The sequence below is a fragment of the Cupressus sempervirens genome, chromosome 1 (assembly GCF_028749045.1).
Source record: "Cupressus sempervirens isolate cs-2001-9-10 chromosome 1, ASM2874904v1, whole genome shotgun sequence".
Lineage (NCBI taxonomy): Eukaryota > Viridiplantae > Streptophyta > Pinopsida > Cupressales > Cupressaceae > Cupressus > Cupressus sempervirens.
In genome coordinates, this window is record NC_143118.1 from 384672695 (window position 1) to 384699463 (window position 26769).

Below are 26769 nucleotides of genomic sequence, written 5' to 3' on the forward strand. Positions count from 1 at the left end.
CCAAGAAAGGGGAATGAGAATGCTGATCAAGATATCCAAGTCTCCAACCAAGACTCAACTAAGATCAATCTCTTCTCAAGTCCATATCAGGTGATGCCCCTCAGACTTCCTATTCACTAATACATTTGGCATCGATTTGCGATGGCTATGTGTCAAAATTACGATGGCAATGTGTCGCCACTATGACAAAAATATATGTTGTTGTTTTTCAGTTGCAAATTATGACATCTATCCCATGCCATCACAATTACGATGCTTATTTGTCACTATACAACCACTTTATTTTGACATCAACCTCGTCACAATGCTTGTGGCCAATGTTGCAATTGCGACGGACTACCTGGCAATTCTGATAGAAGTTGGCATCCCCTCCATAGCAACCCCGTCACAATGCTTGTTGTGAACGTCACAATTGTGACACCCGCCACTAGCATTGCGGCGGTAGTTGGCATCGTCGGCACAGTAATTTCATCGTTAAGCTAGTGACGATCGTCGTAATTGCGATGGCTATGTCGTAAAACAAAAAAAATTGTGGCAAAAGTTGGCGTCACCACCAAGTCAACCTCATCGCAATGCTTATGGCTTGCGATGACAGTTGGCATCATCGCCACAACAATTCTATTGCTAAGCTAGTGGCGGACGTCGCAATTGCAATGGCTATGCCGTAAAACAAAAAAAAATTGCATATGTTTTTAGCATCCATGCTTTCTTAATTCTCTGCAACTATACCTAAGATGTTCTAGCCTCATGGAAATTTTTAGGATGTACGTTATGTTTTTTATTTGAGGGATGGCTTGATATCCTTCTATTTACAGGCAACATCTAAAGTATCCAATTTTTTCCAGATTGACAAAGAAAAATAGTAATTCTCAAGCATAGAAAGACTAGTGAAGGAATTAGTTCATATTAAAGCCAAATTTGATGAAGAAATTGAATCATTAATTGAGCTTAACGGCTTCACACATAGGAACTTAGACATGGGTCTATAATGAAGCATTTGCAGGCATCTATAGCCTTTGTTCACAGATAATATCTCAAAATCGTCACAAAAATTTACAGTTTGACAAATAATCTACAATCTATTATTCTTTGAAAACATTAGCAAAAGGATTTTAGTTAGATTGAGCCCAAATTTTGAGACGATATCAAAGAATTTCAAACTTGCATACCTCTACAGAAACTTTGACAGCCTTGAGCCGAATGGAATCCTAAGCACCGCTAAATCACCACAAATTGACGTTTTGAAATCAGAAAGAAAAAATGACTTTCTGAACAATTTTTGCGCTGCAAGCTTGAAAAGTTACTGAGCTGACTGAAAGGGGACTTAAAATAGCTTCTTTTCAGCTTTCAAAGATCTTAACGACTGCTCACAGAAAAGAAGGGAGTAAAATTCAAGCTACAGGTCATCAGCTCACCAAGTGAAGTTGGAGTGAAATCTTTTTTCATTTATCGATGCCCCCAAACTTGGCATGCCTGCAAAAAAAATTAGCTCAGAACTGCCATTCGCAGGATGACTCTCTCTTATACTCCTAAATGATTCCAACATGTAATAACCTCCAATTACAGCCAGTCAAGTCCAGTATGTCATTCAATGTCGATAGACTTTTTAAACACTACATTAAAGTTTAACATTTACCACTGCACAACATAGCAAAAAATCTCCTGTCAAGGCCAATAAACATAAAATAACTTGAATTCTAATAAAACTCTTGCATCTGAACCATTATTCTTCTTTAAAATAGAGGAGGAAAAAGCATTCTATGCTTTTAGAGGAGCATGACTTGAATTTCTAAAAGTAATGATAGGACTACAGTTAATACTTATCCCTTGATTGAACACTCAACACTCTAGATGGTTGATGACTCGTGCTAGCTTTATTTGTTGAAATGTTACTAATGTCTATAGAATTCACTCCTATAATAACAAATTATTGATAGTCCTCCAAAAATGATATATGTGATATTTAGCTTTAGTCAAATTTTTTATATTAAGTTAGAAATTATAGAGAATCAGATATTAAATTTCTACTATTTATTATAATCATAGTGATTGGTTTCTGGATTCAATTTAGTTAAGATTTTTATCATCACATAAAACTAATCTCCTAAGATTTGAGAGATACAATTGACAATTCTAAAAGATGAGATAGGTAAACATTTTGCCTTATGAATACATTATTTCCAGAGCTATATAATTAGATTGGAAATTTTTTAAAATAGTATACTTTTCTACTTGGATAAGGAAAATTGAGCATGAAGATAATACTTAACTTACCCATAATACTATGTTGTTGGCTTATTCCCACCCATTCATAAGTTTTCCCATCAAAATAGCACACAGTTTTCATACCTACCCATATACCTTCACAAGAAAAAACAATAATGACATTAGGACTATATTTGTATACTGCTTAAACAATCCATGATACAAAAAAGTGGAAATCAAAGTAAGGTTTGAGATTTTTTCTAAAGATTGAACTCTCCAATTTAGGCTCAGTTACAATGAGGTGAGACACTGAGTATGTATAATTTCTCTGCCAATTTTCTTTAGCACCTTATGATAATTATGATAATTGTATCATTGGTGATAACACAGTCCCAAGACAGTGCTGAGATCCAAGGATGCATTAAAATGTATTAGTGAATGGGAAAAGTTGACTAATGAATTCCTCCTCCTAACACATGTGCTTTGTGATTGTATAAACCATCCTCTGACATGAATTTTTGGGAGGGCGATGTTGGGGAATTGTTTGCCAGATTCACTAGAAATTCTCTAGTCTCGTAATGTTGTTATTCCCATATGGGCTCCCTCCTCTTTCCAAAATCAATACTGTGAAGTTCTGTGAAAGTTTTGATGCCAGTGGACATCCTGTTATTCCTCCTCCCACAATTATGTAGTCATATGTCACTACTATGGGAGATTTCATTGCCTCCCTTATGAATCTACCATGGTGTGGTGCTATCACTAGTTATATTACACACACAAATCAGTGCTTAGGGCCAATGGGTGTGTATAACAAGATATAATACCCATTAATTTGTTAACTAGGAAGAAAGAAATCATTGAATATATGTGATAGTTTTTAATCTAGAATGAAGATTGTAAGAAATGCTCCCATAAGCTGTGGTGTAAGTTGGTTGTCAAGGATGGTATGGAAGCAACATGAAACACTAGGTGGAGTAATAGAAAACATTTCTCAGCAATGAAAGATGGAAGAAAGTATGTTGACCATGCACTCAGAGCCAAGTTGATGAGTAGGTTTGAAGTAGTGGTTTTTAACATTAGGCAGTTAAAACTAATAACATGAATATAAAAACATCAAAGCATCAAGAGCAGGTATTGAGCACACCAACATTGCCTCAAGAAAAAATAAATCAGTTTTCAGACTAGTAGATCATGAAAATATTGTTCCCTTACGTACCACTGAAAATAATTCTATTGATAGGTAATATCAGTTCAAATCCTTCCACATTAAGGATTCTTAGTATGCACGTAACTCTAGAAAAACTTGGATGTCCACATTGAGATCATGCCCACAACAAGCATAACCAAGTTAGATAGAGATGTTCCTCTTTAGGAAACTTTAGAACATCGTATAACACTAGTAAGAGGAAATCAAAAGAAAACTATGCACACACATTGAAAACAAGTTTTTTGATTAAACTTTTGGATCCTTTTTCTTTCTGTAATACATTATTGAGTGTGATTAGAAACATCCATAAAATTAGTTTAACCTACAATAGGTCATTGAGATCCATTAAATTAGTTTAACCTACAAGATTGCTTTCAATTATAATGGACTATAGAGAACTCATATCCTTAATAATATATGGTATTTGATTTTCAGACACGAACTTCCTAAAATCTCTTATAATTTTTGAACATTGATTATCTCAAAAGAAATTCAAAGTAAGCATTGTTCATATATAAAACACAATTATAACTTCCAAGCATTAAGTTTATGTTGTGCAATTCATTATCCAAATTACTTTGGCACTCACTAATATTGATTAACAATTTAACCAAGACTAATACAAGAAAATCGTGACCGATCAACAATTCAACCAAAAATAATACAAGAAAATGATGACCTCGTTTTGTGGAGCCACAAATGCAAAAGCTGCACAGTACTGCAAACAAAATTAGAACCTTCTTCTTAATCTCCATATTCTTTTCCTTGCAACCAACACTCTCGTTTAGCTGCAAATCAAAACATTAAGACCTACTCTATATCATATGCATATCATTCAGACTGAACAAAACAATAGACAAAATGTGTATTCTACATTGACGAAATGACTAATATTAACAATTATTTAATAGACATAGAAAGTTCATGAAATTTTCCATGCTTTCATTGTGAACCCAGTACCTGCAAGCCTACCACATCCTAGTCGATGGAAAAACAATAGTTAAACAAACAAATAACAAGAATGGTCCTTTTCATGCTGAGGTGCAAGAGAAAAGACCTGCCTGAAGAAGAGGGAAATGCAGCCAACGTGAGCATAAATTTAGCAGATTTTTCCCAGCTACATTTACTAGATCACCTTTTAGATATGCTTAATTCACTTTGCATGGTTCTAATGTTTGGAGATCTTTAAGCTTTGCTTGAATGAATTTGTCTATGATTTTTTCATGGCCTAATCAGAAGTTTATATTATTCAGCAATTCATTAGTCAAATTTTCCCATTCACTAATACATTCGGCATTGATAATACATTAGTCCCTAGTTAATTATGATAATCATATCATTGGTGATAACACAGTCCCAAGACAGTGCTGAGATCCAAGGATGCAATAAAAAAGCTACAAGTTTAGAACTTCATGACAGTTCAAAGCATGAAGCCTTAGATGCATAGGACAACAGTCTAAACATAGGACAAAATAGAGAAATATTTAGTATCTTATTGAGCTTCACATTGTTTCGAGAATAGTGTAATATTCTCTACTAAACAGGGCCAACCACATGAAGGTGGAAGCTCATTTGGCCCCACCCCCTCCCCCTAACATCACTCTACATTCCTCTTTAACATCTAACATTCATTCATTCTTTCAACCATTAATAAAATGTAACATTCAATCAATATCACATGATAACATTCATTAACACATTAGATTCGTTAACATGCAACATTCATCAATATTTTGCATTAACACATAATTCATGAACATTCATTAGCACATAATTAAATTCATTAAGACATAAAATTCAGTAATTATCAATTAAGGTATGTAGATGACAATCATTTCTTTTTTTTCTTTCTATTTCTTTTTTCTATGTAAGCTCTAAGAGGAGCATCAATGTCATCATCAATTCCCCCCTCATCAGTTGTTCTTTTCTCTGTTCTTGATGATCTCAAATTCCTATGCTGTTGCAAACGGGGGTCCTCTACAATAACAAATAAAAGAGTTAAATTAAAAATAATTTATTATAATTGTTACAAGTATTTAATTATTTTAAATAACATAACTATGGTGCTCTTTACCTGATCTGACCACATCATTTTGTCTGGACTCAACGTCAACACACTCATGAACATCGACCCCTCGATCCTCTACAATTGCTATACAAAATGTTACATTAATCCAAACACCAATTGCAATTACATATAAAAAATTTAATAGAAAATGTATACATCCACCACTAGGATGCACATCATGTGAACCTTCAACATTCACAGATTGTGTAGAAGGATCGTCAGGTTGCATTCCAACATCCTACGCATTGTTATCATTGCTTGCTTAAAACAGATATACTCACTTTATATTGGAACTTAACATAAAATAGACTAATTGGTAAAGTATTCAATTTGGAATAAATTTCATTTAGCTTACTTACCTATCGCTCAGATGCATCATTATTAGAACCTTCCACGCTGATTTTAGCTCATAGTCGTTCAGCCACGACTCTATAGCCTTGTTGGAAGCCAATTCTCTTATCCTCTTTTGTGAGGCATCTCTTGAACTCTGAGCCCTGCATTTTTGCGTGGTATGGTGAATTTTACTTGCATTGTTTCATCAACCAATGGAGGGTAGTTAAAATATCAAAAGGAAATACAAAAGTTGCAAAAGTTGAGGATCAGGAGCATAGACAAGCTAGTCTATCCTAGGATTTCCCATCACAATATATAAAAAATTTGATACAATTTTTCATTTACTAATACTTACAACTCGTGCTTGAAGTTTCAAAAAACCACCAGAGTCGAGCTTGTGTGTCTCGTGCTTTTCTAGTCTTGCCTTTGTTGCCTTTGATGTGTCAGGCAATCTATGAAAAGTTTGAAACATGTTAGATAGTATAAATATAGAGGTTAATTAGTACATAATTACATTCTCAATAGTATCATATACCTTGCTATACTCTCTACCGGTGTAATATTATTTTTCTTGTCAGCTTTATACTTTCCATCCAAAATCAGAGCCTGCCACTCAGCCTCAGGAACATAGGGCGGACACTCGTACCTGGGGTTATCCCATAAATTTTTTCTATACTAGTCCCTAATACACTTCAAACATAAACCATCTTTTTCAAGGAGCTTGTTTCTCTCGAATGCATGAGGTCCAAAGAGTTGGTTCATGCTCTCTATAAGATCATCCTTCAACGGTTTGTCTTGGTTATTCCACCTTTTAAGTAAAAAAAAAATGTTAGACTCATAATTGAAGTGAAGCTACCTTTAATATAGTTCAAGAAATGGATGAAAAGGAAAACTATTCTAGCAATAATATGAAATCAAATAGTGGTTTGGGGTTTTAGTTAGGATATGATGTTCCACCAAGTACGCAGGGTGGGTTCGAATATTCGCAAACACTCATCACCAAGTTTTCTCCAAAAAACATCATTCCCTACAAAACAGTCATGGGATCATTAGTCGATGAAGAGTGATCAAAAACTAAATTACTATTATATCACTATAGAATAATAACTTTAAAGTACCTGGAACTTTGGCTACTTGTAATGGAATGCCTTCATCGTCACTGATGATCAATATGACATCCTTCACTGTTCCTATACTAGGAACATAGGAACATCCAGGAAATGATGTTGCAGCTCCTATTGCAAAAAGTTTCATAAGTTTCATAAGTCTTTGTCACAAAGTATAAAATAACAAATGATAATTGATGTTAAAAAGTTGTAAAAAAAAAACTGTTGAACTTTGATAGCACATACAACTGCAGGAATTATCTTTAAATGTTGTTCCAGTTGTGGTATGCTCCAAGAATGTCATAAAGTAGCCTTCCAAAAAATATCCGTTAGTTTTGATGAGGATTCTCATAAATTTTACATAGAGAACATTGATTTTCAGTGGATTTGAATATCAGAAGTTGAATTGCAGCATCAACTCAGGCATGAGTTGTTTGGCATAATGCCAAAAGAAGTTGAAGTTGGGGAGAATGCATACAAACTGTTTGCTAAAATGTTAAAAGATATTTTTTTTTAAAACATCAAGTGCATGCTGTCTGAGTGAAGTTTATCTAGGAAGAGAAAGCCTTCAGTTTCAAAGTCCAACAATCACATTCTTTGCTTGAACAAGAACAGCAAGAGCCTCATATACAACAAATTGAGAGCCATCTTGTGGAATCTAATTTTCATGCTGAAGTATCATTTCAGCCTTCAACTGAGCCATATGGCAAAAAATGTTTTTAATGTGAAGATGGTTTAAAGGCTAGTCATGATACATTTTTGATATCTGGGCAATAAGATACTACTCAAGGATGTATGCAATCTCATGACTCGTCTATCAGGTCACTTGCCATCAAGTAGAAGGGGTAAGTTGAAGTTGCCATTATGGAAGCATATCAAGCTTTTTCTGCAAGATAATTGGCAAAGCTTCAGCTGAGAAGGGAATTTCTTGGAAATCAAATTTCACTAGATATGGTTGAACATCTAATCAATGATCCTGAATCTTAACATTTATTTCCTCTCCAACTAGTTGTAATTCTATGTAGTCCCAGGTGCATTAGTGCAATGTTCCCTACAAAAAAAATAAGGAATAGAACCAACTCTAAAATGTCACTGTGGATTCATGAAAAGGAATTCTCTGACAATGTGGAAAAACTAGCTCAGAAAAGTGCTTTTTAATGCTAGTTGTAGAATTGTTATACCATATATGTTTTACACCTTGCAATGGCATACTTTTGATCATCATTTCTCCAAATTGAGGGCTTGCCATGCAAATATATATGGTAGATGGTCTTATGAAATATCACAAACAAAAACATGGCTTGGTCATCCAGGTGCTAAACAGAGTTCAACTAGAGAGTGTAAAGGATAACTAATCATATTAAGATAATGGGGAATTTGAGGCCAAAATTTTTGAAAATTTTGTAAGCATAAACATGGTAAGAACATGGATAGAGATATTTATAGCTATACAACTCAAATAATGGCTTCGGCCTCCAAGTTGGTCGATCTGTTGCATCTATACAATGTTGCACCTCAAGAATATACTCCACTTTCAACATGACAGGACTAGGCAATACTCTATCAAATAGGAGCCATAATGCATGTATTTATCGATTAATTGTAGCGAAGATGTTGCAGCTCAGTATGCACACCATTTTAATTATGAAAGAATTGACCACTCTATAGTCACAAAAGGTATGCCAAGTCATGACATGAGGGATATAGGCTTAAGTAGAAAGGAATTGGACCTCAAAACATAACAAAATACAAGAGATTAGCAAAAGATAGTCAAATGAATAGACATGAAGAAGCAAAGTATAAAAATTCATCATGTGGCTTCCAATGGAGATAGTGATCAATGTCAAGACAACTAAAGGAAGGAACATATAGGAAAATTTATAGTTGCTACAATCTGATGAAACACATGAGTTTCTTGAGGCATCACAAGGATATGAGACAATACATCTATGTGTCAGTGTTGAGAATACTACACAAGAATGTGTACCCATACCCTTTTATGCAAGTTGATAGCTCCATTCCTCATCGATATGGTGAAACAAGCATAGGTTAAGTAGAAGCAAACATTTGTTGGAACTCGTGGGTGGAAGAATTGGCATATAGGAAGCACATTCACATTCACTGCTATCTATAGGAAAGGCCATGCATGCCCACCAGATATGTATTAAGCCATAAAGAAGTTTTTAAAAGCCATGACAACATTATTGGTTAGTGTAAATCTATTCAGGCTGCAGTGAACAAGTATAATTTGTGCAGGCTTGGTGTACTCATTGAAATAGCAATTGAACAGGAGTTTGGCAATTGTAACAGTCAAAAGAAGGTGATGATTCATGCAAGAAGATGTTAAAAATACATGAAAAAGTAATGTTTGAGTTCAAAGATAGTAGACATGTGAGTCTGGTTAATCATTCACGTGAATTATAAAAACCAAAGGCATATCAAATAAATAGTTGTAAAAAAATTGTGAAAAAGTTTAAACGTTGAGTGAATACCAAAGGGGGCTCATTACAATCTACATCGTAAACACATAACACTTAAACACGTAACAAAAGAGAGAGAAAAAGAGGGATTTGTGTACTAGTAGATGGTGCAACAGTTGATGCCTATAAGCTATGTATTGTTGACTCAACAGTCAAAAAAAGATTTGTGGTTATCCTGGATGGAGGCGGCATCATCATAGGATCTGAAGCTGAAGAACAAAATTGTTAGAGCATGCATAAATATAGAACGCATGGACTAGCATGGACAAGATTGTTAGATCATTAAAAAAAAGGATTTTTTGAGCATGTATTGTCAGTGATTATGATAATTCCTATATATATTCAGTGGAAAACACAAGTGGGAATGGAACATGCGATCTACCTGAACCACCTGCAGCACCCTCATCATGGGAATGGGGCTCGAAATCACGCAAAAAACTCTGTAAAGACAATGCATCCATATTTCAATTAATTCCATAAAAGAGAATAACATAAAAACCATCATTGAACTCTTGTTATAATTAAAAATTTCATTAATACTTACTTTTAAGGTTTCAGAGGTGTACAACAATTCAGATGCCCTATCTTTTATTTCCTGAGTAGTAGGCTTAATAGTTGCCAAACGTATAATTTCTTTACCAATTTTCTTTAGCAACTTTTTAATCGAACTGATCAGGTCATCGGTCTCTGCTAAATCAATATAAAATGGGTCCTCCTCAGGGGTGAGTTGCTGAGGGACTGCAGGTTCCTTTCCCTCCCTCCAACCACTGGCCCTCTGTGACAACAATAGTATTAGTATTATCAAAATTACTCCAAAATAATGAAGAAAACAACATTAAAAAAATAACATTTTGCTTCTATCTAGTTTGCACAATTACAATGAGTTTTACCTGCTCATGTGTAGATGAGCCAGGAACATCGTCAGCATCCCCTCTGGGTGGTTGCTCCATATTGTTCCCCTGTGTCGAAGATCAAGTATAAAAATGTTAGCCAAAAATTTAATGACTAAATGGTATGTTGGAGTCATTGATTAGAAGTTGGTTTAATAGTATGTACCACCCCCATGATAGTAGCCTCATTTGTATCTATGTGGTTCAAATTGTAATCAATAAGAAGCTCTTCCCTTGCACATATTGATTTTATCTCACAGATGAATACACAATTTCCCTCACACGCCTCAAATATGCAATTGGGTTGCTTTATAGTTGACCCAAGTCATGTACTATTTATAAAACCCGCAATATTCCCTATTGCTTTTGGCCTTCCATCAATGTATATAGCCACACTTTTACTTTGATTATTGTCTAGCTGTTGTATATAATTTGTTGAGAGGGCATACCTATGCATACTTTTTTTTTATTGAACAATATGCATCCAACTTTTGTAATCGTAACATGGTCCAACATACTCCATCAATTCAAAAACTTTGTTGTAAGACACCTTTATGTCGTCCATAGAAAATAGGCCCAAACCATGTAATGATGATGGTGCTATGCGATATATCCTCTCGTTAACACAAAAATTAGTGTTTATTGGAGGAAGTTCCTTGGGTACCCAATGTTTCTGTAGATGTTGGTACCTTACGGGAACCTCGATGTCACCTTCCATCTCATCATCATAAGAAAATGACCCCCCTTAAGCAAGGAAAAATTTCATGCGTTTATTGAATTTCCTTCTAGTCCTTTGACCTCTAGTTAATCTCCATGTCTAGATAAACTGCATGTCTCACTTTCCTCTTCTATTCCTATATTTCCCTCACTCGAGGAAGACACTTCTGAAAAATACCTATTCGTTGGTACTTGCAAATGGGAGAGATCTTAGAAGACATCAATCTTACTATTGATAAGTGTATTAAATAGACTATCTATAAGGAGTATTGACTTATACCTGTCGATCCATGAGACTATGCGGGATGCTCCTGAAAGGGGTTCAGTTTCCTACAAATGTAATTCAATTATCATGAGCATAATCACATCCATCATAAGCATCACATAAAAATTAAAAACATTAAAAGGTACACAATATAACACCTAAATCAGGCTCACATTATAAGCCTACTAGGGAAGTAGGCATAGTGAAGGGCTAAGCACTTATATTATGTTTTCCCTATGAATTTTATTCTAGGTACAACTCCCTTTTATAGATATTTAATGAATTCCCTTTTCTAAACTAAACACTTACAAATGCTTTTGACCTGAAAGAAAATAAGGCTCAATACATTCACGCATCAATATCTATTTTAAATAGTTTTATTTAATTAATTTAGATTAATAGTTAATTTAGATTAGCAATATTATATTTCTAGTTGAAACTTGTAGCTTTTAAATAGATAATGAATAAACTATGTAAACATATAAGACAAATATATTTCTATCAAGAAATGAATATTAAATAGATTAAGGATTGATGGCATACCTCTAGATTTCATCATCATCATCCTCATCATCATCATCATCATCATCCTCGTCATCATCATCATCATCTTTTCCATCGTCGTCATCGTCGTCATCATCATCAACATCATCATCATCAACATCAACATCATCTTCATCATCATCATCAGTAGCAGCATCTACATCATCTTCTACTTCTTTAGTATCTTCTTCTTCCATCGCATTATACTTTATTGGCCTTCCTCTCTGTTCATGTCTAACAACAAATGACCAACCCGATTTATGTGGAACCTCTGAGTAAAATACCTGCTCACATTGGGTTGGAAGTGTTAGGAATAAGGTGTCTTAACCTTGTATAATTCCTATTCTTATTATTTGTTTTGTAAAATGTATTTCTTGCAAATAATGTTGATGTGTCGACATCTTGAATTGTGTGTAAGGAGATCATGACTAAAATGGTTATGACGGATTCCTATGACACGTAAGAGCTATGTTAGGAAGCGCATGTTATAAGCATTTTTAGGGTTGCGAAGAGATGCGATGCAAAAAGGGTGTATTGTTGGTACTACGAGTAGCTATTGGAGCCTTCTGTTGTTGATGTTGAACTTGCATTGCAAGTGTATTATAACCTCATGTTGAAGATAATACATTGTGCAGGTTTTGAAGGGGTGGGGTTGTTTTACTGAAAGGTTTTTCCCCACCAACAAATCCTTGTGTTATGGTTTCCTTTCTCTGTCTATTTTCTGTATGCATGGTTGGCTACAATATTGTTGTTTACATGATATTGAATCTGTAAGTGTAGAAGATTTTAATAGGATTTGCATCATACTTTCCTTATGAGATTAGTGTAGGAAGCTGTTTTAGCACCTAAGTTTCCTTACAAGTGGTATCAGAGCTTGATCAACTTTTGATCCTAGTTGTTGGGTAGGGTTTTTTGAGCTAATCTCAAGTTGAGTGGGAGTCTTGTGCAGAACATCCTAAATCTTATTTGCAGATTGAGATGGCGAGTTCATCATATGGAAGAATGGAGGTGGAGAAATTTAATGGCACTAATTTCGAGTTGTGAAAACTCAAGATGGAAGACATGTTGGAAGATCGTGACCTATGGGAAGCAACTACAAGTGCTACAAGACCAGAAACTATAGCTCAAGTAGATTGGGATATCAAAGATTGTAAAGCTAAGGGTCTCATAAGACTCTATTTAACCGATGCAGTCCTTCTGAATGTTCTAGATGAGAAAACTGCATATAGTTTGTGGGAGAGACTTGGGGTTGTGTATCAGGCCAAATCTTTGGTGAATAAGTTGTTCTTGAGGAAAAAGTTGTATTCTCTACGAATGGAGGAAGGTGGATCCTTAACGGATCATTTAAATGCATTTAATCTACTGGCTGCACAATTGACATCAGCTGGTGTCAAGTTAGAGGAGGAGGATCGTTGCTACACACTTTTGTGTTCTTTATCGGATTCATGGGACCATCTTGTGATGGCTCTCCGAAGCACATTAGTCACCTTCAAAATGGATGATGTGGTGTCTTCACTGCTATCAAAGGAGATGCGGAGAAAGGGTTCTGTTTTGAAAAAAGAAGCCCTTGCTGTTCGTGGGAGATCCACGAAAAGAGGGAAGAAAAATGACAATAAGTCTGACAATAAGGGCAGATCCAAATCCTGTGGGAAGTCAAAGACTTCCAATAAGTCCAAGGCAAAATGTTGGAACTATGATAAGATTGGGCACTTCCGTAAAGACTATAAAGAGCCTAAGAAGAAGAAGAAAGCCTCAGATTCTAGTTCTGAAAAATCTCAAGAAGATGGCAATGCATTCATCGTAGCTTTGGCAGCCCATGCATCTGATGATGTGTGGTTGGTTGACTCGGGTGCATCTTTTCACATGACCTCTCATCGAAACTGGTTCTCAAGATATGAAGAGTTCGATGGTGGAAAGGTGTACTTGGGTGATGATTCTCACCTAAAGATAGTTGGACGTAAAAGGGTCACTATCAAATTTCCTGATGGATGAGTAAAGGGAATCAATGGAGTTATGCACATTCTAGGTTTGGCACGAAACCTATTATCTGTAAGTATGCTGAATGATGTAGGTGTGCAAGTTGTTTTTTCTAAAGATGGATGTAAGATGATGAGAGGAACTATGGTGCTTGCTAAGGGCACTAGGAGAGGTACTTTGTTTCAGCTTGATGCACACATTTCTCAATGTAATAGTTCTTCTATTTCACATAAGAGAGTAGCTATCACTTCATCTCCACCATCTGAACGAGCAGTAAAGAAGACTGTGGTTAGTGGTTCTGATGGTAGTGTAACAAGTGTACCTAAGGGTGCAAACACTTTGCAAGGAAAGCTTCCTGCAGAAAAGACAATGTTGTGGCATTTGGATTTGGTCACATTGGTGAGAAGGGTCTCAAAACCTTGAAAAATAAAAATCTCGTTGAGGGGTTAAATGATTGCAATCTCAAGTTTGACTTCTGTGAATACTGTGTATATGGTAAACAAAATCATGTTCAGTTTTACTCTAGTTCTCACAAATCTTCTGATGTATTGGATCTTATTCATTTTGATGTATTTGGTCCTGTAAAAGTTCCTTCAATCTCCAAGTCTGTATTTTTTGTATCTTTCATAGATGATTATAGCAGAAGGACATAGATTTATTTCCTTAAAATTGAGACACAAGTCTTTAGTCGATTCAAGGAATTTAAAGCCCTTGTAGAGAATCAGACTAGTAAGAAGATTAAGTGTGTGAGAACTGACAATGGTGGTGAGTTTTTCTCAGCAGAGTTTGAATAGTTATGTAAAGAACAAGGTATCAAGAGGCATAAGAAAACTCTGTATACCCCATAGAAAAATGGAGTTGCAGAGAGAATGAACAGGACATTGATGGAGAAGGCTAGGAGTATGCTTAGTAGAGCTGGTTTAGAACAAAGGTTTTGGGCCGAAGCTGTGGCCACTACTTACTATCCGGTTAACAGATCTCCTACATCAGCCCTTGTTGGTAAGACACCCATGGAGGTGTGGTCTGGTAAGAAGCCTTCAGTTAGACATCTTTGTGTTTTTGGTTGTGAAGCTTATGCACATGTTCCAATGGAGAAAAGATCTAAGTTGAAAAATGAAGTTGTTAAATGTATTTTCATCGGGTACAGTGCTGGTGTGAAAGGATACAAGCTTTGGGATCCTATGACTAGTAAGGTGTTGTATAGTAGAAATGTTATTTTTAGAGAACTAACATCTTCTCTTATTGTGCTACAACCAGATGAAAAAGAAAAGGAAAAAGATGTTGTTCAGTTGCCTCCTACCCTTGAGAAGACTGAATAGAGAGACCATGTTGGGTCTAATGATGAGGAGAGCTCTTGCAGCTCTGATAGTTCAGAAGAAGAGGAAGAACAACCTCAACCTCAGCCCTTGAGGAGATCAACAAGAGAAAGAAAGCAACCAGAAAGGTTTGGTTATTCTATGTTAGATTCCAGTTGTGCTTTTGCTTTGATTATTAATACTGATGAGCCTAGATCTATGAAAGAGGCTTTAGGCATGGAAGATGCAGGTTCCTGGATTGAGGCTATGGATGATGAGATGGCTTCATTAGAGAAAAAAAAAACATGGGACCTTGTACCTTTTCCTAAAGGGAGAAAATCTGTTGGTTGTAAATGGGTGTTCAAAAAGAAATTATGTGCAGATGGCAGTGTTGAAAGGTACAAAGCTAGATTGGTTGCAAAGGGGTATTCACAAGTAGAGGGAATAGATTATGGTGAAATATTCTCTCCTGTTGCAAAGTTGACATCCATTAGATTTCTGTTATCTCTTGCTACATCATATGATTTAGAGATAGAACAGATGGATGTGAAGACAGCTTTCCTTCATGGTGATTTGGAGGAAGAGATTTATATGTCACAGCCTAAGCACTACATTGTTAAAGGTAAAGAAACCTTAGTTTGCAGATTAAAGAAATCTCTATATGGTCTGAAGCAATCTCCTAGGATGTGGTACCTTAAGTTTGATGCCTTTGTGTTGTCAATTGGATTTGTAAGATCGAAATCAGATCATTGTGTTTATTTCAGAATTGAAAATGATTGTCTTCTTATTGTTGCATTATATGTTGATGATATGTTGATATTTGGGAAGGGTAAGGGTATGATTTTTGATTTTAAATCTCAGTTGTCAGCACATTTTGAGATGAAAGATCTTGGGGCAGCTAGGTACATGTTGGGTATGGAAATCAATAGAGACAGGTCTAACAAAAAACTTTGGTTGAGTCAGAGTATGTGAAGTCTGTGTTGGACAGGTTCAGCATGGTAGATTGTAGGCCACTACGTGTTCCTATTCCTGTGGGAACAATGTTATCTGTAGATGATTGTCCAAAATCTCCTAGTGAGGTGGAGGACATGAGTAGAGTACCTTATGCTAGTGCAGTTGGGAGTCTTATGTATGCTATGGTTTGTACTAGACCAGACATTGCCCAAGCAGTGGGAGTCCTGAGTCGATTTATGGCTAATCCTGGATGGATACATTGGGATGCAGTTAAGCGAGTATTCAGATATTTGAGGGATACATCAGATTACTCCATATGTTATCATGGTAACTCTTCTGGATCTCAACATTCAGTTTGTATTCATGGGTTTGTGGATTCAGATTGGGCAGGTGATATTGACCACATAAGATCCACCAGTGCTTATGTGTTCACTATGTTTGGTGGTGCCATCAGTTGGATGAGCAAGCAACAACCTGTGGTTGCTTTGTCCACTACAGAAGCTGAGTACATGGCTGCTACTCATGCTTGTAAGGAAGCCATTTGGCTTAAGAGATTGTGTTCTGATGTTGGTGTTGATGCAGAACAAATTACTATTTGGTGTGGTCAGAGTGGTATTTTCCTTGCGAAGAATCCAACTTTACATGCCAGAACGAAGCACATTGATGTGTAGTATCACTTTGTGAGAGATATGGTGGAATATGGAAAGGTAAATTTGGAAAAGGTAGATACTGTGAAGAATATTGCAGATGCATTAACGAAACTAGTGGGCACTAAGAAGTTTAGATGGTGTTCGGAGTCTATGGGCCTTTCGTCCTATAGCAGTTAGTTCCTATTATGTTCTTATTGCTCTTACAAGGTGTTCGACAAGTGGGAGATTGTTAAGAATAAGGTGTCTTAACCTTGTATAATTCCTATTCTTATTATTTGTTTTGTAAAATGTATTTCTTGCAAATAATGTTGATGTGTCGACATCTTGAATTGTGTGTAAGGAGATCATGACTAAAATGGTTATGACGGATTCTTATGACACGTAAGAGCTATGTTAGGAAGATTCAATGACAAGTGAAGACATGTGGCAACTAAGATATTTCAGTACTGTACATTCTACCCCAATAGTGTGGTTCGGGGCATCGCCCCAAAAAAATTTTTGGGGTTCCTATTTTCTTGGAGAATGGTAAAACCCTAATACGATTTACCTTTGGGAGTAGCCCTAAAGTGAAGTGCATGTTATAATCATTTTTAGGGTTGCAAAGAGATGCGATGCGAAAAGGGTGTATTGTTGGTACTGCGAGTAGCTACTGGAGTCTTCTGTTGTTGATGTTGAACTTGCATTGCAAGTGTATTGTAACCTCATGTTGAAGATAATACATTGTACAGGTTCTGAAGGGGTGGGGTTGTTTTACCGAAAGGTTTTTTCCCCATCGACAAATCCTTGTGTTATGGTTTCCTTTCTCTATCTATTTTCTGTATGCATGGTTGGCTGCAATATTGTTGTTTACATGATATTGAATCTGTAAGTGTAGAAGATTTTAATAGGATTTGCATCATACTTTCCTTATGAGATTAGTGTAGGAAGCTATTTTCGCACCTAAGTTTCCTTACAGGAAGAACATAGGGCTCATCCCCAACTAGCTCAAATGACCTTGTATTAACCATTGTAAATCCATTATCATGTTCAATAATAGTTCTATCAGGATCATTTGGATTAAGTCGTAGCCTGTACCATTTGACAACGAAGACTACTAATTTGAAGGAACTAAAGTCACAATCAAGTATCTCATCCAAAATGCCATAGTATCGATTTTTAGACTCTCGAGGATGTAAGTCATTTCTAGATGAAATATTAGTCACTTGAAAGACTATAGTTATTCCTAAATCACAAGTTTTCTTCGTGTCATCCAACACTTTGATGCAAAATTTCTAACCATTATAGAACATAGCCTTGTGGTGTTTAACCTACAATAATATGTGAAACATGTCAAAATTATTGTATCATAAGTTGATAAACATAAGGGTGATTAATAAATTTGTACGTACCTGGAAATCTCTTAAACCACATGCTAAATCTATTTCCCTTTGTGTAACATTGGAATTTCCATTACGATGAGCTTCTTTAACCAATAAAGATACACCTTCCCATGTTAATGTCTGACCAAAATGTTGACATCGTTCAATCCATAACGTCATCCAATCAAGATTGTTTGCAATATACAAATGTAGTGCATCCCACTCTTGAGCACCTGTATAAAAAAAGAATAGACAACTTACAACAGATTTATTTTGAAGATTAAGAAATAATTTATTACAATAACATCTTATAATTTATTACCTCTCACTTTCCTCAATGTACCTTTCCCCATCAAGTACTCCCCTTCTAATTTTTTAAAAGGCTCAAGATCCCAAATACGATCTACATGGATATTTGATACAAACTTAGGAAGATATTCAGTAATGTACACCATAGTCTGGTATACCATATATCCCTCTACCATAGAACCCTCAGGATGTGCTCTTTGTCGAACCAAAGCCTTCAAAGATTTCAACTGCCTCTCAACCATCCACATTGACCTAGCGTGTATAAGTCCACACAATTCAATCTCCTCAACTACATGTATGAGGTAGTGATCTTATGTATTGAAAAAAGTTGGAGGTAGACACTTTTGCATTTCACACAGTAAATGAGGAATTCTTCTCTTCCAATAGTTTATATCTTCTTTATGGATTTCTTTAGATGACAACCACCTACATTAAGAGATTCAAGTTACAAAAAATATATAGATATGAGACTTTACAAAATAATATACAATAGATTACATAGCAAGAAAAAAAATTCATGAATATAATAAATATATACAACAAATTGAACAGATATTACTGCTTACCTCATGTATTTTCCAAGATCGTATATCACTTGTTTGATGTTATTGTTGAAGGGCTCTGGGAGAGATAGAGGAAGCATGTACTGCAGTAATTATAAACCAATCATTTCATTGTTTTCTAACATAACATAATGAACAGTACACGTAGCTTATGAATATATTGTAAATACAGAAGAACATAACTTACCTTGATGAAAGTATGCCAATCATGTGTTTTGAGCCTTGGCCCAAATTCACTTTTTTTTATATGAGATTGTTTATGTTCGCAGCAAATCTTGTGGGAAATCAAATTTTTCGTATGACTTCTTTTATGGCATCACTTTGTTGCTTTGTTAATAACCAAGGAAGGGCACTTATATTAATCTAATCTATTTTGCTATTTGAGTGAATGATATTCTTCAATGCATGATTGGATTCATGAATGTCATTACAAATTTTAACAATTTTTTCTTTGTCATGCCTTCCATCCAATATTTTCCACAATGTCTCTGTTATATTCTTTCCAATATGCATAGTATCAAACAAATTCACAATTTGTAAGTGCTCGTAGTAGGGAAACCTGCTAAATTGTCTGGGATAGCTTTTTAGTCCCTTTGGAAGGTTGTCAGTACTGCCTTGACGACCTTCACGATCATCAATTACACAATTAGTAAACAAAAATCACAATAGAAATATATAAATTACAAACATAAAGCATTAGGTGGAACAACATTACCTCGACGATTAATTCTATTATATTCCAACTTCCATAGGCGAGGTGTCATTCTTTGTGGCTTTGATGCAGTCTCTTCTTTCCCATTGAAAAGATGTTTTTCCGTACTTCGATACTTATGATTCCTGTGGAGGAAGTGTCTACACTCATCAAACACCTATTCTCCTAAACTTTTTGAATGACGAGATTTCATCTTTGGACCACAAACTAACATGCAAATTTTCCCTTTGTTTGAAGACCTACAAGATAATGATATAATTGGATTATTAAATATGTTGATTTTTATAATTAGAATTATCGTGCGCAACTTGAATTCACTATAACATACCACAAAAATGTGTTAGCCCTGGGGCATCATGTATTGTCCATGCAAGTATTGCATGGAATTGAAATTGTCTTTGTCCTATTGGTCTAGACACATCATACATAGTGACACCGTTCTATAACTCCACCAACTTGTCGATAAGAGGCTCAATATATACATTCATATCTTTAACTTGATATTTACCTACTTGAATGAACAATAACATTACATAATTATTGTGACCATTTTACTGCAAGATTTGTAAGTACATGTAAATTAATAACTATCAAATGATAAGATACCTAGAACAATCATTGCCAACATAATGTGCTCCCTCTTTATTGACATCCATGAAGGAATGTTATTGTTGATAACAAAAACAGGCCACACCGAGTAAATAGATCTCATCTCTCCAAATGGATTGACACCGTTCGCTACCAATGAAAGCCTGAGATTATGAGGTTCTTCTTTGAAGTGTTGTCACTTTTCCTCTATGTGCATAAATGCCAAACCATCCACAGGGATTTAAATAATGTCATCTCAACTTCTATTGCGTGCATGATAATCAATAAATTGAGCCAAGCTACTACACCTAAATAATTGTCACATCTGTGGAATAATGGGGATGTAACGAAGAACCTTTTGAGGCACCTTTTTTGTTAGTCGATTTGTTCGATATGTACTCGTATGACATACAGGGCATTGTGTTGCAAATTCATGTTCTTTATAATATATAATATGATCATTGGGACAAGCATGTATTGCTTGATACTCCATTCCAATATCTTTCATAATAGCAGATAATTCTCGATATGAGCAAGGTAGAATATTTGATGGTGGTAATAGAAACTCGGCTATCAATCTATAGCAAAAATTATAAGTTGTTAATATAAAAAATATTAGTGGTACATTAGTCATCCTTTGTTAACTATAAAGACATATATGACATACCTTAACATACGTGACATTGTTATGTTGGATAAACCATTCATAACCTTCAAGTTCAACAACAACAATATAGCAGAGAGAAGAGTTGTTTGGGAGTCTTTGTATAGGGGCTCGTATGCCTTCTCAAGTAGAGGTACATCGAGGCTATCATCATCATCATCATCGGATACACTTGGACTAAATGTGTCATGGATCAATGTATTTATACCATCATCTTCAATTGTGTTTTCTGGCGCATGATCGTCATCTTCCATGGGATCATTATCTTCACCTTGGATATCAACACCTCCATGTTCCTCCACTTTGAAAACCATATTCTTTGGATTTTTTTGGTTCATATCATGTACTTCCCTGGGGAGATCAACCTATATAAAATTGATTAACATAAATAAACCATGATCATCAACTAATCATCAAGTGATTTCATATGTATATAAATTGTTAAAATGATATAATGAACAACTTACCAATGGATGATAGTCATGCCCCCCTTCAATGTGACCATTCTCCCTACAATGTCTCTTAACTGTTTTGATTAGCAGTCTTCTACAGTTTAAGCCCTTAAAATTTTTGCAAGGACAATAACATTTTCCATCACCTTTTCTTTTCAAGTTAGACCACAATATATCGATTGTCTCCCTATTTTGTTCTTCACTTATATTATCTGACATGATCGTTCTTCGCAGGAAGCAAAAATCAGGCTATGAAAACTTCGGTCTACAACTTTCACAAACTAAGCAAAACTGTCAAAAGTACACAAATCTTCTTAGACCTAGCTAAATACTTTAATATTTTAAAAATACTTTCTTTGACTTTATTCCTAAGACATTTAACCCAATCACCTTTTATAACATTTAGTCGATTGCTCTAGGCAAATTTGTGGATAAGATTATATGTAAAACCTTGACTAACCGCCTGAAGGTCTTATTTCAAGAGACCTTACAACATTAAGCCACTAAAAGCAATTTCAAAACATATAAGCTAAAAGTCTAGTTAAAATATACATTAGATTTAAAAAATATACAATTTTCATACCCGAGCGCGTGGCTATAACTCGTGCAACTACCTTCTTGCTTAGCTGTAGAAGCTCTCTAGCAATCAAACTATACAAGCTACAAGGCCTAACAGCAATTTCAAAACATATAAGCTACAAGGCAAGACATATTACATGACATGGAAAAAGGAAAAAAATTTACAAGCTTTAGCAAGACATATTAAATGACATCATAGTGCTAGAGAGATCACAATTATATGAGTCAAACATAGTCATGAAAAAGCACATAAATTAGTTATTATATGCAATTAAAAGATATATAGTTAGATAGGGACATCCATAGGACATATTGAAGAAATGAAATGGTCATATAGATTTCATATAGGATTTTGAAGATGATAGTGTTCTAAGGCAAAGAATCAGGAATCTACCTCTAGTCAAACAAATTAGAGGTTCGGTAGTTTCTTTAAATCATGCACATGATATGGCCTTCAATATAGCACTTCTCTCTAGCTTGCCTATCACAATAGAAGAAAAGATGAAATTAAAATGAAAGCCAAAAATGTTACAAAGAGAATGAGCTTTTTTATATTGATTGTTTTTCATGATATTATAGAACTCTGTATCTATAAATGCTAGCAGGGTATTGAAGTGGGTGGCCTTCAAACCAGCCTTGGCCAGCACATGAAACACCATTACATAACAATGTTTTTATAACAATCACATTAAGCTTATCTATGTAGTTACTAAACCAGCTATTAAAAATGAGACACCAGATACAGATTACAGTGTGACCAAATCGAGCACCATATCCATAAATAAAAGGTTAGAATATTCTAATATAGAAGAGAGCATAATATATACCAACATCAGTGTAATCTGTACAAGAGATATTAATTACTATGCAACATATGACATTAGACACAAGAACATGCATATATATGATTTTTTCTTAAATCCAAGAAACTATGAAGCTATTCATCAGGTGGCTCAAAATTTGCATTGTCATCTGGCTTCAAAAACTGTGAAGTTGTTCATCAGGTTTATTATTGGGCACTCTTTTCAAGGTATTGGGTATGATTAAGACATTATGTATTGGTCTCGAAAAAATATGATACCAAAACTCAGAAAATTATACTCAATTTTTGGTAGATAGATGTGAATTTATGGTGTTTTTGTTCTTGACATTGCATGCTCTGGAGAAAAATAAGTGCCATGTATTTTGGTTATGTCATTACTTTGCTTCACATGAGAAAGCATACTCTCCTAAAAACATGATAGAGGCATCTATACCGACCCTAGGTGAGAGTCTGTCATCCTTTTTGTAATTGAGGTGGTGTTCCTATTCTCAATTTTTGCAACTGCTAGTTGCCTTTCTTCCACTACCCAACTCATCAAACTCCAATAGTCTCAGAGCCAATTTAGTACATACTGATACTTAAGAGGAGTTGCAGTAGAAGTAGAATACAGTGGAAAAACTTGTAAACCCATGTTTTGGCATACACACTCGGATAAAAATCATTTAGATAGAGTGAATTCAAATCGATCATTTCATTTTCCAGCGCACAACTGAGGAATAAGTCCAAGGGCTTCTTGCCCCGCATTAGCAATGTTTGGGAATGTTTCCTATTTCATGAAAAGCTTGCAGGATTGTGCAGTCACTCTAGAAAATATCAAAAGGAAAATGTTTAAGTATTTAGCTGTACAGCTTTCTTTGCTAAATTCTCTTTTTTTTGGGTTAATCATGTCGTACATATCAAATTTTGTTTCTGGATCCATTGTTTGTGTTCTTTATCCCAAAAAAAAACATATACAATTGAATCCAAAAACAAAATTTGATGTTAGAAATGGATTGTAGAAATATAATAATCATGTCTTGTTCAAAACCTCGAGAAATTAACATCTTGCACATTCAAAGATTTTTTTGGGCACTTAATAGATTCCTAACTTATCTAGCTAGTGTAAATTGTATTATATAATCAATGTAATCCAGCATATATTTCTTAGTGGTTTGTGGTTTGATCAGTTTAGCTTATTCACTTATTTTTATTCAGGGGCATTTGTGGCAATGTCTATTATGGGATATGTGGGCAAGATGATTGTACCTAAAGGGCTGCAATTAACTATTGCACCCTTTGGTGTCATCTGTGTTGTTTTGTTTAGTACTCCGGCAGCACCAGCTGCAAGGGTAGGATTGAAAACTCTTGAAACCCATTTTTGTTGTAACATCTTAAGAAACTACAAACAAACATTGTAAGAGCATGTTAAATTAACAAGGTTTTGAATTTTATTTGTAGAAGTACAACATCTTTGTATCTTATATCGGCTATGCACTTCTTGGAGTGATTGCACTCACTGTTTTTGGCTCAGACTGGATTGCATGCAGTGTTGCATTGGCTGCATCTATGGCATTCATGATATACACCGATTCTCTACATCCTCCTAGTTTTCCTTTCTTCCATAGCATTTTTTCCTTTGAATCGCGTTGTATTGTGGTTTTCATTCTTGATAACTTAGTCTACTGCAAGTAGTGAGCAGCTGCCTCTAAATCCTGGTTAGGAGTCCCAAGAATGGCTTATTTGACTCAAAATGATATATTTTGCAGATGTTGGTTTGCCATTACTTCTAATTGATGCACCAAAGTTTCAGCATTTGTATTGGTGGTACTCCATATTCCCTGGAGCCGCAGGTTGCATTTTATTATGTCTGTTGGTAAGACTTGTTGTATCACTCCTAAAATGTTTTCTTTGTCTGTCTTCATAATTTTAAGTCTTGATAGAGGATAGTTATGGTGTAATTAGATATTACTAATTTGTCTTTATTTTAGTTTATTTAGAATAATGCATTTTCATACTAGTTGTCTTGTAAATATCTAAGAGTTTGCACTTTATTTGAGCACTTGTTGTCTCACACCTCTCTTTGTGTGATCCATATTTGTGTTCTTATCCTCTCATTATTGCACATACTTTCAACCACAATGGAGGATAATCCACCTTTGGTGGACACATGCTTAGTTGTTATAACTTATGTTCATCACTTGCATTACTCCTAGTTATATTCAGGCACATCTACATGTATTGTATCGATTACTCATTATTATTGATCATCAATGAATCAAGTCATTAGAGAATCATATCATTTTTTCCCTTTTGTGCTATCAATTGAACTTTTAGATATTGGCTTTTTCATTCTTTGTTTTAGACAATTTTTTACAAATATTTTGAACTTTCTTATTCCCTGTTATGAGAATCCTTATTTCATCGAGTGGGTAAAATTCTTCAGTAGTATACCTTTGAGAGGGTGATGGGTCCTATAGATTGATTGATCAGATGGGTCTTGACCAACCCAATCTTGTCGTACTACTATGTTCTACATACGGATCAAAATAGAGGCTTTTGAGTCTTAGGATGTCTTCCTCGTATGTTTTTTGCACAAAGTAAGGGAGCCCAGTCTCTCTAGGCAATCCACTATCTATGCCAACTTTTTCTTTTGAATTCACTGGATTTTGCAGTTTTTAATTTGATAGATTGGAATTAGGCCTCTCATGAAAGGCCATAATTGAAATCCCCTCTCTCCAGGGTTTGGGTGGGGATTGGAGTAAAAGGTTTTAAAAAATAGGGTTGTTCATACTTAATAAATTTGTTAGATCAGAATTAGGTCTTTCATAAAAGCCTGTCATTGAAAATCTCTCTCCAAGGTTTGTGTGGGTATTGGAATTAAAGGTTTTAAAAACTAGGTTTGTTGATACTTCACATATAGTACATTTATGTTAACTATTTTCAGTCAAAAAATTATGAATGCTTTGCTGATTAAATTATTCCTTTATCAATTTTAATATTTAAGAACACAAAATGATGAAATGGCATGTAATTGATGATATATATGCTCGTTAAGCACATTTATATTGTTCCTGTAGAAATTGAATTTGGTTTGAACAACTATATAGATACATGTATTAACACTAAAGCTACGCATTACACACATTTGGGGTTTGTCCAATTATCGAAGGACAATATATCTACAGTGCATTATAGTGAATTAGAATGCTTGCAGAATCAACATTTCAATCGCAGTCCTCATTAATGATGGAACACCAAGTATATTCTAATAAATTGATACAAAAGCTATTGTACAAAAGCTCTTATACAATTGATAATTGGAACACAAGTATCTTCTACTTATCAATTGATACAAAAGCTCTGATACAATTTAATTCTAGAACCATTATAGTCCAATTACATAAATATAACCTGGGCATAGTAGTTCTTACACCATCTCAAATTAACTTAACTTGGAAACTAATTCTGAGACATTCATTTGATTTTGTGTTGTAGCAAGAGGTGGTGACATTTTTGAAAGCCAATTACAAGTTCTAAGAACTGTGGATATATTAAAAATGACACCTACAATATGAAATCCTGAACTTTTTCCTTTTCTATATTTTGGGACTATTTTACTACCAATATTCCCAAGGTAGTCCTTGTGGACAGTGTTAGTCCCTATACAAGGGAAAAGAAAATGAAAAGTAATTTTTTTTTTGTAATATCTATCTTTGGTGGAGATTCCCTAGATTTATCTTATTTTATTTTTAGCTGGTCAATCCCAAGGGTCAAACTTTTACTTATCAAGACTCCAATTCAAACCTTAGGGGTGGAGAAGATTTCCATGAAAGGATTTGATTCACAAGCAGCTGGAAGCTAGGGAATCTTGGTAGAAAGAACTACACACTGCTAATTCCAAACACTTTATAGTTTCATCCTTGGGCACACAACAAGATGATTTTCCATGCATGATTAATATGGTCTAGTCTGCATGTACTACTCCATTCAAGTAAGCTAATAAAGGTTTTTTAGGGAATTGTTTATAAAGACTTATTTTAAAGATTAGAGAG

The 26769-nt window shown here is 34.9% G+C and overlaps 1 protein-coding gene across 1 annotated transcript in view; it reads left to right on the plus strand.

Moving 5' to 3' along the window:
* LOC149577895 (uncharacterized) overlaps positions 1-24409 on the plus strand; it is a 70747-nt gene extending 46338 nt beyond the window's left edge. The window contains exons 2-3 of the mRNA XM_089798631.1: positions 23933-24066; positions 24176-24409. Of these exons, the coding sequence (XP_089654757.1) occupies positions 23933-24066; positions 24176-24409 (368 nt within the window). The remainder of the gene's footprint in view (positions 1-23932; positions 24067-24175) is intronic.
* The last annotated feature ends 2360 nt before the right edge of the window (positions 24410-26769 follow it).